The sequence below is a fragment of the Endocarpon pusillum genome (assembly GCF_000464535.1).
Source record: "Endocarpon pusillum Z07020 unplaced genomic scaffold scaffold1354, whole genome shotgun sequence".
NCBI lineage: Eukaryota > Fungi > Ascomycota > Eurotiomycetes > Verrucariales > Verrucariaceae > Endocarpon > Endocarpon pusillum.
Window position 1 is genome coordinate 2,759 of NW_006916001.1, and position 9,280 is coordinate 12,038.

At 51.0% G+C, this 9,280-nt stretch overlaps 5 protein-coding genes across 5 annotated transcripts; 2 read left to right on the forward strand and 3 right to left on the reverse strand.

Moving 5' to 3' along the window:
- Nucleotides 1-2,538: 2,538 nt before the first annotated feature.
- On the forward strand, nucleotides 2,539-3,291 carry EPUS_09381 (uncharacterized protein; the record flags this gene model as incomplete). Its single annotated transcript, XM_007801767.1, has 1 exon — nucleotides 2,539-3,291. One exon carries the CDS (start codon nucleotides 2,539-2,541, stop codon nucleotides 3,289-3,291), a length of 753 nt encoding a protein of 250 aa, XP_007799958.1.
- Nucleotides 3,292-3,363: 72 nt separating this feature from the next.
- EPUS_09382 (uncharacterized protein) lies at nucleotides 3,364-4,302 on the reverse strand (the record flags this gene model as incomplete). The annotated part of the gene is made up of 1 exon (XM_007801768.1): nucleotides 3,364-4,302. One exon carries the CDS (start codon nucleotides 4,300-4,302, stop codon nucleotides 3,364-3,366), a length of 939 nt encoding a protein of 312 aa, XP_007799959.1.
- Nucleotides 4,303-4,649: 347 nt separating this feature from the next.
- Nucleotides 4,650-5,516, reverse strand: EPUS_09383 (uncharacterized protein; the record flags this gene model as incomplete). Its single annotated transcript, XM_007801769.1, has 3 exons — nucleotides 4,650-5,023; nucleotides 5,075-5,188; nucleotides 5,243-5,516. 3 exons carry the CDS (start codon nucleotides 5,514-5,516, stop codon nucleotides 4,650-4,652), a joined length of 762 nt encoding a protein of 253 aa, XP_007799960.1.
- Nucleotides 5,517-6,172: 656 nt separating this feature from the next.
- EPUS_09384 (uncharacterized protein) lies at nucleotides 6,173-7,980 on the forward strand (the record flags this gene model as incomplete). The annotated part of the gene is made up of 3 exons (XM_007801770.1): nucleotides 6,173-6,290; nucleotides 6,367-7,635; nucleotides 7,688-7,980. 3 exons carry the CDS (start codon nucleotides 6,173-6,175, stop codon nucleotides 7,978-7,980), a joined length of 1,680 nt encoding a protein of 559 aa, XP_007799961.1.
- Nucleotides 7,981-8,700: 720 nt separating this feature from the next.
- Nucleotides 8,701-9,231, reverse strand: EPUS_09385 (uncharacterized protein; the record flags this gene model as incomplete). The annotated part of the gene is made up of 1 exon (XM_007801771.1): nucleotides 8,701-9,231. The coding sequence occupies one exon, from the start codon at nucleotides 9,229-9,231 to the stop codon at nucleotides 8,701-8,703; it is 531 nt and encodes a 176-aa protein (XP_007799962.1).
- Between the last annotated feature and the right edge of the window lie 49 nt (nucleotides 9,232-9,280).

Below are 9,280 nucleotides of genomic sequence, written 5' to 3' on the forward strand. Positions count from 1 at the left end.
TGGTAACTTACTATAGTAATTTGTATGGATATGGTCCAAAATGTTGGTGGGGTGTGAAGGTGGGGTTGTCCGGATACTTTTGCACTAGTACTGTACTATGGTCTAAGTATGGTCCTAAACTTCTGATTTCGCTAATGCAAGCACAGGAAGTAGCTTATGCGCTAGAAATTCGAGACGGGCAATTCTCATATGACAAAGACTTCAAAAAAACTACCCGGTACACTTGGGCTCTGTCGGTTCTCCGCAGGTTCCACGATCTGTTGCTAAAGACACTCGAAGCATGGGAAGAATTCGCTTCCGGGGAATTGAAGTGTTTCGACACGAATAGCGAAGTACTCGACAGGCTTTGGGACAGATACTATGAGAGTGTTTTCAACGACGTGTCAGAACTTCTATATCTGCGAAGATCACTCCTTCAGAGGATTCAGACCTTTGACCGCATGAAAGGTGGGGTACGTCGCGATAGCCAACAGGTATCTCTGCTTGATTACTCAGGGTTCTACAGCTTGTTACTGCCTCTGCGTTGCGTGAAAGTCAAAATGCGACTCAGCAAGGAAAAGATATTGGTCTCTTGACGAACATGACAGTTGTAAGTCTGATAAGCGCTTCGCGAGAATGCCCTGGTTGATGAATTCAGGCATATCTACCGTTCACTCTGGCTTCCGTAAGTTAATCTGCATAGTTATTATGGTATGGATTTGGTTCACACCATTTTGTAGGGTATTTTCAGCATATCGATGGTAAGATCTGACACACGGTGGATATGGTGGGTTTTGACGACCGTTATCCTCGGCATTGCAACTTTCTCAGTTGCGTTTGCTTTCCGGCTAAGCTCGTGGTGGAAGAAGACCATTTAGGCGGCGCTGCTGGAGAAGGTCTCTAGATATATATGGGATCACATCTTCCAGGTTGAGAAAAAAGACATCTGATGACCACGTGCTTCGTCGTATTGGCTTTGACTTCTCCTGAGCCGATTGACCCTTTTTTGCCTGCTCCACCCTTATCCCCCTCTGTTGTAGTCCTACAACCTTGGGTTCTGTCCTTCCAACTTTCAAACCAAGATGTATGCATGTAATGCTGGTACCATTTTTGGCGCTGAATTGAACATCACCTCAGCGTCGATATAGTGCATCGACCGCAAAACTTCACGCCACAATTGCCACAACAAGGGTTGAATTCGAGAGTTTGAGGGCCATGCCCACAATTACACTGATTCAATAAATCAGCTACTAGAAAGAGACAAAAGTATAGCCAGACCTTACACAGTAATAGATGGCGGCGCCCGGCCCCCACAGCAATGGCAGATGGGGCCTCTGCCAGCAGACAGAACGCTGTAAAGCTGCATCTACAACAGGACTGACAGCCTTGATCGTGCAGCTAGCGCATCTCGTCTGCTTGCAACTGGCACATCGTGGGTTTAACACTTTGACATCCGTTTTGTTCTCCCTGCTTGAGCACGATGTGTTGCACTATCAAAAGTCAATTTATGGCGACTCTAGAAGCCATATCGGTGCAGCGCGGGCTTGATGAAACGCACACAAGTCCACGAAGTCCATTCTGTTTCATTCTCCTCTAGAAATATTGCGAAGCTGGATGTGTTCTCACCCAACTCGACGTCTTCGCTGCGTGCTTGGCTGCTACCTCCCAACCTCATCAGGTTGGAACCCGGAAAACTGAGAAAAGGCATGTACTAATCAACTCGAGCATACTCCAAAGTTCATCATGGAATTCATGTGACAGAGGAGCATGAACTAATGACTTATGAACTCTGTTGCCGGAGTTGATGCCCCGTCCACGGGGCCACATGACAGAAGGAAGTACAGTTGAATTCCGGATGAGGAGAGTTTACTCATTCAGTGACATGGGGGATACTACTACGACCGGACCGAGGCACAGTGACAATGGCATTGAGACGCTACAGGGGGCTATCACAGCGAGGATCTATCCCATTAATTTGTCAGCACTTCCCTCAAGTTAGGGCTGCAGGCCTTTTAATCAACTACGAGCCTTATCCCCCCCGCACGACTAAAACCAAGTTGAATAAATAGTACGATGATCACTTTTGAGCCCTACAGAAAGCATCTTACAACGGTTCATGCGCTGGCCTAGCCTCCGAACTTGGACAAAGCATAGGCCCGGATCTTATCAACCACGCCGGTTCTCTGCCGAGCAAAGACCTCGAGGGCGGATTGTTGATGTGCCAGTTGGAGGCAGTGGGAACGTACAACTAGAGTGAGTTGACCAGAGCAGCGAAGCACACCAGTACTGATCGTTCCCAAAGGATACATCCGCCTCAAGGCGCATCGTCTGAAAACAGCAAAATTCTGATATTCCTGCCTCATGGCGTTACCGTAACGAGAAACGTCAAAGATGGCACCTCATACAAAGCGCAGATACCCAATATCCTCTCTTCTCTCCTCCCAACCTGCACGATCATCACCCTGAACTACCGCCTCAACCCACCGACCCACATCTTCCCTCTCCCCATCCACGATACAGCAACAGCATTCAACTACATCCTCCGCACCTTCACCAAGCATGCCACCCCCCGACCGCCTGGGCGGCCCCCTAGCCACAAGCCTCGCCCTCACCTCCCCAAACGCGATCCACTCCGTCGCGGTCTCCGAACCCATCGTCGACTGGGTCAGCCTCGACAGCGGAAGTGGTGAGGACGACTCCTCCTCCCCAGAAACCGCGATTCCCATAAAAAGGAAACCAAAGCCCTACCAATACACCTCCACCGACGCAAAATCCCTGCTCTCCCTGCGCTCCCAGCTCTTCCCGAAACCAGATAGCTACTTCGACCCCTTCGCGTCTCCGACCCTCTTCCTCCGCGCTCCGGGCCGAGATTGCCCGCAACCATACCTAGACTTCGATGATATCTCAGACAGCGAAGCCTTCGGACCCTATGACGACGATACGCACACTCGCACCCACTCCTTCTCTTCATCTTCGACAGAGGAGCAAGAAAATCCAGCGGTATTGAGGCCGGTTAAGCGCCGCAAAGTGCTCCGACGCTGGCCGGCCAACGGCCCACCAGAGAGTGCGGACTTGCCTCGTTTCCGGGTGTTCGTGAGCGATGATCTGGAGGGTGAGGGGATGGTGCTGAGGCAGCAGGGGGTGGAGTTGGTGGAGCTGATGCGGAAGGTGTGCTTTTATGGACAGGAAAAAGAGGTTGCGGAAATGAGGGTGGGAGTGGATGTGCTTCCGGGTAGGCAGAGAGAGGAGGGCATGCTAGGAATAGAGGAAGCGGCTAGATGGCTGGCGCAGAGGCAGGAGGAAGATGCATGATTTTTTGACATATGTGTAGCGATCAGCGGTTCTCGGGTCTCTATCCCATCCACATGGCAAAATATGTACCCATCAAGGCTTATAATACTTCCTCCAATCATGTTCTTCCCGAAACCCCAAAACCTCCCTAATTTTCTGATTACTCAACGGTGCCTCCCACTCACCCATCTCCCTTGTAATCTCCGTCCTCGGCTCATTCTCCTGTAAGAACCTCTTGGTAGGCACCGTCGTCGTGATGGTATCATTCGCTGCATTAAATACCTGAAATCCCAAACCATCCTTCTTGACCGCCAGATCACAAATCTGCCCCAAATCCCTTGCGTCGATATAGCTCCACGCATTCCGCTTCCGCGTTTCGGGCTGGCCTACATACTTGGGGAAGTCACGCTCATACTCGTGTGGTTCGACGACATTCCCAATGCGGAGGGCGTAGATGTCATTGTTGAAGCGGCGGGCGAAGGTGCGGGCGATGTGCTCGCCGCAGAGCTTGCTGCAAGCATATGTGTCCATGGGGTTGACATCGTAGGTGTCTTCGTCGAGAGGAAAAGAATGGTAGGAGAGGTCTTCGTCTCGGCCCTGAGAGAAACAGACGCCATAGACAGTTTCGGAGGAAGCAATGATGATCTTTTTGACGCCGAGCTTGCAGGCCGCTTCGATGACGTTGTAGGTCGACATGGTGTTGATGCGGAAGGTTTCGTTGTCCGGCACGATCATGTTGCGGGCGCAGGCGGCGAAATGGATTACGGCGTCGGGAGGGCCAGGGTGCGCAGGAAGGGAGAACTCGGACATGTCGAAGAGGGACGAGAGGGCGTTGAAGGTCTGGCCACTGTCTGAGAGGTCGGTTTTCGTGGTGTAGACTGATTTACCCGTCGGAAGATGGTCTTCAGGAAATGGTGTAAGGTCGAGATTGAGGATTGAATAGCCTTGTTGAAGGAGGTACGGAATAACATGGCGACCAGCTTTGCCTGAACCGCCGGTGAAAACAATACGTTTTGACACTGACTGAGCCATGATTGATGTTGTACGGTTAGGGGTGGATGGGTATTCCTGTCAATTCGAAGATGTCGCTGCATGAAATAGTCCCCGCAGTTGCAGTGACGGAATGATCGACATTAGAATTGGAGACGTACCCACATCATTGGCTCGAGCTGCCAGAGGTCTCAAGTGCGGCAATTGTGCAGTGTCTGAAGAACGTAGGTGGTAGGGTCGAGTTTTGGAACCGTATAAACAACTCTATGAGAGAGGCCAAGCATCCTTGCGTAGATGCTGAACTGATGAAAGCATAGTCTTCTGGGCTGGCTGGAATTCTGTTCTGCAGCGACATTGCTAGTTTTGAATAACTTGTACACAAAGTAAGCTTATTTGATCTTTTTCGCTTTCAGTTTGATCGTCTCGTTATTCACGAAAATTCCTTTCCCCTTGTATGGTTCTGGCTTCCTCCATTCTCGGATCTCTGCTGCGAATTGAGCCACCACCTGCTTCTCACATCCTTCAAGCAATATCCTCGTGGGTTGTGGTACACTAGCCTTGACACCAAGCGGTATTGGTAGTTCGATCGGATGGGCATATCCCAATTTGAGAGAAACGAATTGTTGTCCAGGATACTCCGGTTTTTTGGTGATTGCGGTGTTTTCGATAGTGGCCCGGTAGCCAACACCAACTAGGCGTAGAACACACGAGTGTCCTTCTGATACTCCAAGAATGTAGTTCTGCAAGTGGGCTCGCATGGTGCCTATCTCTTCTGTCAGCGACGTAAGACCTCTGATGCGCATGCTTCACAGACCCCACATAGCCCTTTGATGGGTGATAGTCGGATCTCCAACGCTCAAGGTGACTTTCTGGCTCTTGGTGTTGTGCTTTGCGGCGAGGTAGGGCGGTAGTGGAAGTGTCATCTGGCCTGTTCACAGCATTAGCCGCGAAGATGTTCGAATCTGTCCTTTCAGTGAACTACCTAATGGCCCTGCTACCTCCACGGCAGATACCGGCACATCCTTCTTCCGACTCCTGACATTAGACTTGGGCAAATCGAGGAAACGCAGCGACACCTCCGGCGGGATCGATATAGCTGCACCACCGATCCGGGAGTGGCTGGCAGTAGAGCATGAAAAGCTTCGAGCTTGATACGGCTTTGCAAGACATGGAAGAAGGAAGACGGACACCGAAGACGCAGCCTGAGACTCTCGCACCAGTCGTCGCAGGGATCGATGTACAGCTGGACAAGACATTGTTGTGCTGCTTCTGTTGGTTTCGGAAGATTATCATGTCGACCTCAAAGACAAGCTCTTTCCTAGATTTGGGCAAGACCGGAAAAACCTCGGCTACATACATATCAGACGCGTCCTTGCACATAACTAACTACATACTACGTATGGTCCACAGGACATCTACCCAGTGTTCTCCCTTCTGGTCCTTCGACGATTTATAGCGTTGATGTGCGCGCGAGTACAGCCAAACCGGGTGCTCCTAAATCATTTAGCCAGCGACCTGAAAGTGAATTGAATACATGGTGCCCTCCTGATCACGCGAACCAATCTTTGCCCTTACCATTTCTTCACCAACTACCTCACCAACTCACCAATTCCTCGAGCACGTTTTCACTACCAATCCTCTATACACTCGCCAAAGAGCTTGACCTTACTCCAGTCTCTTCTATATCATCGATCTCATATTTGCCTGCTTCTACCATATTCTTCCTCATTTCATTGGTCCTTATGCCCGTTTCCTATTTACATTGCAAAAGCGACATATGCGTGTTGTACTCCATATACAGGCGCCAACATCATGAAGACCGGGTAGCTATCTAGTTGACATTGAACAACTCGAAGGTGCATCACCTTGCAGCCCGGCTGTAACTTACGCTGGAGCGAGACCAGATCCGACGATGAAGGCGGTTAGAGGCCTTGCGAAAGCATCGTGCCGCTACCTCGTCACGTTCGCAGCTTTAACAAGACCACGAAGTTGCAATGCGTTTCAAGGCAAGAACGTTATATCGGCAACAGGTAAGAGTGAGGTTCTAGAGATAAAGAAAACATCTCCATTGGCTGGACTATCAAGCTACTGACTTTGTCGTTCTAGCTTATCCAAATCTAGCACCATATCAAGCGACCTCGAACGGATCGACACTCGTCCAATATGAGCATGCTGAGGAAGAGTTGATGGAAGGCATCAGGCTGATTGAGAGCATGAAGAGCGCTTCGACCTGCAAAACAAAAGCAACTCAGCAGCTACTGAATTCATGTTCAGCTCTTGACGGTACTGGGCCTAGTCAAGACAGACCCGCAGAAGAGCTCGATAAATTGAAAAGCCAGTATGCTGCACGGTTGGCTGTTTGTGAACTGCAAGAAGCTGAAAAGCCTCCAAAATTACCACGTTGCTCGAGTTTGGGGTCTTCTGGCCCCGGCGAGTTGGTCAATCGCAGTCAACTGGCAGCCTGCTTGAGGGAACTTCAGAACAATATGGTATTCTGGGGCTCATACGTTAATAGCCTGCAGAATGTGGGTTACATGTGCCAGGTGGCACGTGCAGAGATCGAGAAAGAGCAGCTAGTAGAACAGCGCCAGGCTTCTCTACAGACTACACTCTTGGTGACAAGAGTGCTTTCAGAATTTCAACAAAGCGTCGCAACACAAAATGCAGAGCTCCTAGTTCATGCACAGAAACTAAGAGACCTGCATCGTCAAAACATCGAGGAATTAGCCATGGCCCGCAAGGATACTTCTGCAACCTTGCATCAGCTCAGAGAAGACTTTAGTGCTCAGTTGCAAAACGTGGCTGACAAAGCAGAAGCCGTGATTGAGACGGTGACAGCGAGTGCCAGCAACACAAATGAGGAGCTTGGGCGGCATGTGCAGAATGTGCAGCACAGCCTTGCAAACATCTGGCAGCTGATGGCTGAGGGCAATGCGGAAATTGCTGCACGCCAGCTGCAAGATTCGACGGAAAGCCACGAGATGGCTCTGGCAATCCAGCGCGCTCTGGAGAGCGTTGTCATGGATGAGATTGGGGGACTCTCTGATGCCTTGTCAAGTCTCTCTAGCGATTTGTTACTCGCGGGGCATCAAGTCACCTCGATGCGCCAAGGACATGCCTTCTTAGCAGAGAGTCTCGATCAATCCGTGGCCAAATCTGTCCACGTGGCTGACACGCTCGACAAGCTGAATGTGCCCGTCCTAGAGATGTTTGCTCAAGCGGCGAGCCTTGCAAACTTCATTTTTAGTGATGCGTTCTTGGGTCTTGTCGGCTTCCTTTCACCAATGGTCTTCGTCTTCGTCTGCGCTGCGGTCTTTCAGTTTAGGTTGATGTTCTGGCTGCTGAGAGTCGGAGCTCTGCTCGGAGCCTCTTACGGTAAGTTCTGATTTCCTATCAAGGTATCTTCTTATCTAACTTCATGGCATAGTCACCTTATGTGTATATACGTACAGGGATACCTCACCTGTCCTTCAAAATATCATTCTCGGCGCATGGCAAGCGACCACAACCTCACTGATACTCCTCATGTTGAGCTACATCCTTTTTGTTGCTTTCAAGACCGCTCGAAGAACTTGGCATAAGCTTGGTGACACGACCAGCATGACGATTACTCCTGACGAGGATGAAGAAGCGAGCCGACTCAAGCGAGCCCGAAAGAAGAGCCTTGAAAATGCCAGGAAAGCTCGCTTCGACAGAGCATCAACCTCGCCGCCTTGCTGATAATCTAGCTCATTTCACCTCTACGTGCAGTCCAAGCTTTCCCTATCCATAACCAACATCTATCATATCTATTGCTTCGAGATGGGCGAGGAAGCTCGAAACAAATCCTTTTGGCGAATAAGCATCACGATGCTACGATTCACGAGTTATGGCTACCCCACGAACGCCATGAAGTTCTGCCGCCTGATGAGGACGATTCTTTTCAATCTGGGAGGTTGCGTTTGCTTGTTATCTATTTTTCGTACCTGCCTTGACGTTGATTCAGTTGAATCTTGCTGCGGCCTGAAGCGTCGTTTCGTGCTGCATTGCTTTCATGATGAGGTGCTGGTGGCCTTCTGCGCTGATCTCTCAATACTGCGGACGGCGTTTTGCTGCGGAGTCAGATGGACGTGTTGAAGAGAACGTCTCCTCCTACTCCAGCAATCTACATACCTGCCGGTGCTGAATCTTTTGGGAAGTCGGAGACAGACATTTCATAGTTAAAGCCCGACCGAAGCTAGCATGAGTGCAAGATTACAAATTCCATCACACTTGATCCTTTGGGTACAAGTCAATTCTCATTTTCTCTGCTCGGGGCTATCGATGCAGCCCAAGCGCCATCGCTAAATGCAAGCTCGCTCTGTGATGAATAACTTTGATGCATTTATTTCACCCGCTGACACCACCCCGTAAGAATGATCTCAAGCTATGCAGGCCATAAACGCTCCATTTCATAATTCGTCAGTTTCCCAACATCTTAACCTTCATCCACTCGCTAGTGCCCACGCCGAGATTCAAGCCGTTCCTCTCCCACCACTCCCTGACCTCGGCCTCGCCGCTGCCGCCCAAGCTATCCTCCATGGCCTCCTCGATATCACAGGTCTTGTACTCGATCCGCATCCCGCTGCGCGTCTTCCACCACTCCAGCACGTCGGCATGCCCGTTCTTGGTCGCGCCGACCAAGACCTGATTATCGAAGATCATCTTGCTGCCCTTCAGCTCGCGCCACAGCTCCAGGACCCTGACGTGGCCGTGCGTGGACGCCAGCCGCGCGACGCCTTCTTCGTGCGAGTAGGGGATGCCGGAATTATCCCACCAGGCGACCGTGGCGGGGCGGCGGGACTGGGCGGCCGCGAGGATGGATTTGCCGACCTTGAGCGGGAGCGGGTGATTGGAATCCTGGCGCGCTCTGCTCGTCTTCTTCCACCAGTCCAGCACGTCGAGATGGCCCTTGGCGCTGGCGGATTCGAGCGCCTTCTCCGTGTAGCGCATCTCGAGGCCGCTGTGGGCCCACCAGTCGAGCACGTCGAGGAAGCCGGCG